Genomic DNA, 6,308 nt, shown 5'->3' with positions numbered 1-6,308 from the left:
TTGCATTCTCAGAATGCTGGGAGTTGCAGTCCAAATAAATAAATAAATAAATAAATCCTCCTGCACAAACAAACAAGAGCTGGAGGAATTAAGAACCACAACCACAACGAACTCTTGGATTGCAAGTCCCAGAATCCTACTGGATCGCAACTCCCAGAACCTTGTCAGTCACCCTCCCAGAATGCTGGGAGTTGCAGTCCAACACCTACCATCCCAGCTTGCTCACCTTGCTGCTGCTGGTGCCCCCCGGAGTCCTGGAGGTGACGGTGTAGAGCACCCCTTCGTCCGCTTCTTCCCAAAGGGTCACAGGGTCCTTTTTTTGGGGGGGAGGGGGTAACAAAATTAAATAAAATCAATAGACATTTTTCTCAAGAAGCCCCCCCCCACTTCTTTTTCCCGCCAGGATTCAAACCCATGTCCCACCTTGACGGGGAGGCAGTACCAGCGTGTGCGGCGTGTGAGCATGACCCCTGCGTCGGTGGACCCCCCTGCGGCCTCCAGGCAGCCCCCCAAGCGGAGGAAGACCTTCATGGCCCCAGTGGCAAGACAGTGTCACCCCTTGCAGGTAAAGGTGCACAAACACACAACAACAACAACCACACTTAGGCCCTACACTGCAGGGGCGAGCATGGAAGGAAAGAAAGAGGGTCAGGAGTCAGGGCTGGGTTTTGTTGGGGACCCCATTGCACCCCACTTTCTCTCTCTCTCTTGTCTTTCTTTTGGGGCCTTTCTCGTTCTTTCGCTTCCCGCTTTCCTCTTTCTTCTTCTTCTTCTTCCGCTCTCTCGGCCCAATCTCCGCCCTGCAGGACTTCCCCAAAAACAGGCCCAGCCGGATTCCCCAAGGGGTGTGTTGTGTGTGCTTGTGTTCCCCCCCCTTAGCAGTACAAAGATTGACAACTTTTTGCAACTGTGTGTGTGTTTTAGCCATGCTTGAGGGCACACAAGTGCACACCTGGCCGTGGACACACCTGCAGGGACACAACCTGGAAAGGGGTGAGACAGTGCGCGCCAAACCCAGCCTAACACACACGCAAACGCACAAATGCGCACACATTGCAGACGTAACTACAGCGAGAGGTCAAAGGTGTGCTGTGTGTGTCACCCAGACAACACAACTAACATGGGATAAACAGAGCCTTGTCTTCCTCTCTCGCTCTCTCTACACATACACACACACACTCCTCCTCCTCCTGCACTCAGTAGTATGTGGACCAAGGTGCAACATCGCACACTTAGAAACACACTGGGTTCATGCAACGTGACAAGCAGATCACACACACACAAAACTGGCTTTTTGTGGCGTGACAACCACATCACACACACAGGGCTTGTACAGTGTAGCAACCACACTGCACACAAACAAACACACTGACTTCTTGCAGTGTGACAACCAGATTGCACTCACAAACACACCAGCCTCTTGCCATGCGCCAATTAGATCCCAGACATGAACAAACTGGCCTTCTGTGGTGCGATGACCAGATGTCACACACACAGAAACACACTGGCCTCTTGCAGTGCCACAACCATATCACACGCATACACACACACAGGCCTTTTGCAGTGCAACAACCAGATCGTACACACAGCACAATGGCCTCTTGTAGTGCAACTTCAAGTTGCAAACACACAGCTTGCCAAACGCACAGTGTTCACCCTCTCAAAGGGAAAGCTTTTGGACAACAACTCCCAGAAGCCCCAGCCAGATTCTGGGGATTCTGGGAGGTGCAGTTTGAAAAAGCCCCTGAAACAGAAGCAAGAGGTAGCTCACAATGGAAACAGGACAACAGGTGCGTGTGCGCGCACACACACACACACACACAGGGACTCCACCTTACAGCATTTGCTGGCTGGGGATACTGGGAGCTGTAGTCCAAAGGTCCAAATGGCCACGTGTCCCCTTTTAGTGCATGGAATGTTGTGCATCCGTCAAGGTGTGTGTTTGCACCCTGAAGACACACTGCAAGAGGCCAGTGTGTTTGTGGGCAATAAGTAGCCAAGTGTATCAATCAACCTGAATAATTATTAATTAATATTACTACTAACAATTTGCTGTCATTATTGTTGTTATTTGCGGTCCATGTTCTGCTACTCACCGGTTCTGGAGCCAGGGGCCCGCAGTCAGAGTCGGGGGTCCGGGTTCGAAAGGCGCTGAGGGTCACCCCGGCGTTGTCGCCTCCTCCCCCGTCCAGCAGGTGGCGCAAGGAGCGGGCCAGCATCCGGGCCCCTGGCTATGGACCCCCCCCCCCCCCCCCAGCAGCAGCAGCTTTAATGGGGGGCAGAAGACACAACATGATCGGTTAGGGGCCCAAGGCAACCCCAAGCACCCAGACTCTGAAGTGAACCCACCCCAAAAGATCTCCTCTGGGAAGGAGGCCCTTTAGAATCAGAGGGTCCTAGAGTTGGAAGAGACCCCAAGGAAGGAGGGCCCCCAGACCAGTCCAAGCCCCTCCTTCTTCTGCCATGCAGGAACTCTCCATCAGAGCAGCCCCACTGAGAGAGAGAGGGCCATCCAGCCTCTGCTTAAAGGCAGCCTCCAAGGAAGGAGACTCCTTCACTCTCCAAGGGAGCGTCTTCCACTGTCAAACTGCTCTTACTCCCAGGAAGTTCCTCCTGATGTTGAGCTGGAATCTCTTTTCCTGGAGCTTGCATCCATTGCACCATTGTATCCTATTCTCTGGAGCAGCAGAAAACAAGCTTGCTCCCTCAATATGCCAGCCCTTCAAACACTTCAAACAGGGCTCTCTCTCATAGCACCTCTCAACCTTCTCCCAGCTCCCTAAGTCCTTCTTCATAGGGTTTCATGATTTCCAGACCCTCCCTTGGACCCGGCATTCCTGCATGGCACAAGGCCCCGGGGCTTCGGGTGTCCCTTTCCAGCTCTACAATCCGATGGTGACTTAAAGCTAACGTTGTGCTATGAAGGCTCCCTTGGCGCGGCGTGTCTGGTGCTTGGTCCCTGCAGCTGTTTCCCTGCAGCTCTAGAGACTAGGAAGATGCCAAGCCAAACAGAAAGGAATACAGACAGCCTTGGAAGGAAGGCTTGTTGTTGTTGTGTGACTTCAAGTTCCTTTCTGACTTGCGGGGGCCCTGAGGCAAAGCTGACCTGGGGTCTTCTTGGCCAGAAGGGGTCGGCCACTGGCCAGCCTCTGGGGCTGAGAGAGTGTGACCTGTCCCTGGCCTCCAGAGTCATAGTCCAACCACTCAAACAACTACGCTGGATCTCCAAAGGTTTTTCGGGGATTTGAACCCAGTGCTCTGACCACTCTCTGGGGCTGTGTGTTTGTGCCTCCCTCTGCAGCCTCCGAGGAGGGCTGGAGTAGATGGCCTCATATTTATCCTCAATGAAACTCACCTTCCCATCATCCCCTCCCCACCCCACCCACCCCAAAACCCCTTCCCCAAGTTCCCAGCCCCCTTTCCCCCTCCCTGGGGTCTCACCTGGGCTCCTGCCAAGGGCATGCAGCTGGAGAGCCCTGTAGTGCCGCCCAGCCTCCTTCCTTTCTGCTGCAGACTGCCCCTGATTCGCACTCGCAGCAGCAGCAGCAGCAAGAGCAGCTCCTGGATGAACTGATGCCAAGAAGGCAGCTGGCAGCAGGGAAAGTCCGGAAATGGAGCAAGAGACCACTGGAGCAGAGCCAGGGACAAAGCCGGAGGGAAACCCGGCGCAGAGATCCGCTCGGACTGGGAAGGGAGCCAGCCCAGCTGAGGGGGAAAACCCGGCAGTGGAGCCTCACCCCGGGAGTGGAGTCAAGGCAGCCCTGGGAGGCCGCATCTTACAAGCCATGGAACTGGAACCTAGGATCTCTGGAACCGGATTTGGGGCCCACTTTTGTGGGACGCAGCCAGAAAGGCCCGCTTCCGCCCAGAGCGCCACCAACAACTCTTCTGGGTCGATCCAAACAAGGAACTGGAGATTTATAGTGCGCCGTTAAAGAGGAAGTTATTGCAAACGGGTTCAAAGTCTACTACGGGGAGCAGGATGTGGCCTCAGGAAAAGGTTGCGCAGGGGACAGGAAAACGCAGCACTGTGCAAAGAATGGGGTTTGAGGCCATGATCATTCCGTCACACGGGATGCTGGGATTCTCAGCCCAGCTGACGAGGCCTTCTCTGCCCAAGAGGGTAATGCCTAGCAAAACTACAGATCCCCAAAGGGAGGCGTAGCACTTAAAAAGTGGTGTCAAACTGCATTATGGCAAAGGAAACAGAAACTGGAGAAATAACCTGTTTGCTCTGGGCCCCACAGCAAACTCCAACTCCCAGAATTCCATAGCCTTCAGCCATGGCAGTTAAAGACCAGTGAATTACATAGTCCATGTTGCTGAGCCCAAATGGCAATGGCCTTTGCTGTTTGTGTTCATGTATATTCCTTATATCTTAACTCTTCTTCCTCCTTTGTTTTAGAAAATAATATTGTAAGATCTCCAGGGACTCAAGCGCCACATCCATCCCTTCCCAGGAGGCCGTGCGGTCAGGGTCTTGTGGTCCAGAGAAGTAACTTCCCTAAGCTGCACAAAGGAAGAACATCTCAGTCTTCCAGTCCAAAACAGTAGAGTTTCTAAGCTCCCAAGGGCCATCCAGTCCACCCCCTTCTTCTGCCATGCAGGAATACATAGGATCCTAGGGTTGGAAATGGAGCCCCAAGAGCCAGGCAGGAAGCCCCAGTCCAAGGCCTGCCCCCACCCTCCACCTCCGCTTCCCCCATTCTGTATCCCTGCAGAGCCACCCATTTGGAAAGCCCTCTCTCTCTCCCTCCTTGGGGTTTCCGCAGAGGAAGGAGCACAATAGGGGCCCGGGAGCCCAGTTTCCTGCCTCCAGGAAGGGCCTGCGTCACCAAGGGCCTTCCTGCCTTCCCCTTCCTTTAACCCCAGGGAGGCTGAGGATGTCCAGTCATGGAACCACATTTTACTTCCAAGTGGGGAAGGCGGCGGATGTCCCACTGGTGCAGCTTCCTGCCTGGTTTAAACAGGGAGCGGTCTCTGGGCCATTCCACTTGGATTCCTGCCCAGGCCTTGTTGTTTGGAGTCAGAGATAAGGCTGGCGGTTACCAAGCATTTGGCACACAAGGCACAAACACACCCGCAAGAAAAGGCCACAAATGGCAGCCCTCCATCCTACTAGGGACGCACAGTACACACTTTTGCAAAGCAGCTGCATAGTACTTTTACTTGGAAGACCTGCAGCTCTCAAAAAAGTAAAATCAAAAGGGGAAAGCTAAAATACAACTACAAAATATTCAGCAATAGGCAGCAGAGCAAAGCGTGTAACTAAGCAGAGACAACACACAAACACACCTCCCTGTAGCACAGAGGTCATTCCACAATCCACCATGTTTAACTTTAAAATCCTAGTCCTGCCAACTGTGAGGTTCCTTCAGCTAGAAAACTGTGTTAACACACCCCAAAGATCACAAAAACCATTTAAATATGTAGCAGAATCACAGAATTCAAATATTTGAAGGGATCTGCCGATTCTCTGTATCCCTGCATGGCAGAAGGAGGTTGGAATGGAGGATCCCCTGGAGGTCCCTTCCAAGTCTAGCATCCTATGTATTTTTGCATGGCAGAAGGGGCTTGAACTGGATGGCCTTGGGCTCCCCTCCAACACTAGGATCCTATGTATTCCTGCAGGGCAGAAGGGGGCTGGATTGGATGGCTCTCCCTTCCATCTCTAGGGTTCTCTGTATTCCTGCATGGCAGAAGGAGGAGGTTGAATTGGGGGATCCCTTCCAAGCCTAGGGGGCTACCTTCTAGTCCCATCAACTCAGGAGAAACCAGTGCCTCACAGCCTGCAAAGTCATTTGCCCTTTCCTTGCGGTGTGCAAAGGATCACAAGGGCAGAAGCGATGCTTTTTGTGTGGCAACCCTACCCTGGGGTTCTCTTGGCAAGGTTTTTTTAGAGGTGGTCTGCCATTGCCTTCTTCCCCTGAGGCTGAGAGAGTGTGACCTAGCAAGTTTCATGGCTGAGCTGGGAATTGAACCCTGGTCTCCAGAAACACAGTCCGACGCTCAAACCATTGCATCATGCTGGCTTTCTAGTAAAGACTATATATACATATATGTGTACATGTATGTGTATGTATAAAATGCCCCAGTTCAGCGCTCAACCCTGCGAGGAATAATGAGGTTATTTTCCCTTTCCTCCAAGACCCAGAGTTACCTGCCATGGACCCAGCCTGGAATGGCAACCATTTCCCTTGCCTCATCTCTTAGGAAATCAAGTTCTGGCAAAGAGCAAGTCTTCAGAATGACACACGCAGGGCCTGAGGCCCCAAATAAATTGAGGAAATGGCTGATTTGGGACAGGG

General features: G+C 52.9%; 1 protein-coding gene across 1 annotated transcript in view; it reads right to left on the bottom strand.

The window, feature by feature from the left end:
• The window catches only part of LOC121922623 (ral guanine nucleotide dissociation stimulator-like 2), a 12,253-nt gene extending 7,596 nt beyond the window's left edge, over positions 1-4,657 (bottom strand). The window contains exons 1-3 of the mRNA XM_042452249.1: positions 3,442-4,657; positions 2,097-2,266; positions 227-313 (exon numbers count right to left, since the gene is read on the bottom strand). Coding sequence (XP_042308183.1) covers positions 227-313; positions 2,097-2,219 — 210 coding nt within the window. The 5' untranslated portion in view covers positions 2,220-2,266; positions 3,442-4,657. The remainder of the gene's footprint in view (positions 1-226; positions 314-2,096; positions 2,267-3,441) is intronic.
• Between the last annotated feature and the right edge of the window lie 1,651 nt (positions 4,658-6,308).

This window comes from Sceloporus undulatus, chromosome 2, assembly GCF_019175285.1.
Source record: "Sceloporus undulatus isolate JIND9_A2432 ecotype Alabama chromosome 2, SceUnd_v1.1, whole genome shotgun sequence".
Lineage (NCBI taxonomy): Eukaryota > Metazoa > Chordata > Lepidosauria > Squamata > Phrynosomatidae > Sceloporus > Sceloporus undulatus.
The sequence above is the reverse complement of the archived record's forward strand: the minus strand, read 5'-3'. Positions and strand labels throughout refer to the sequence as shown.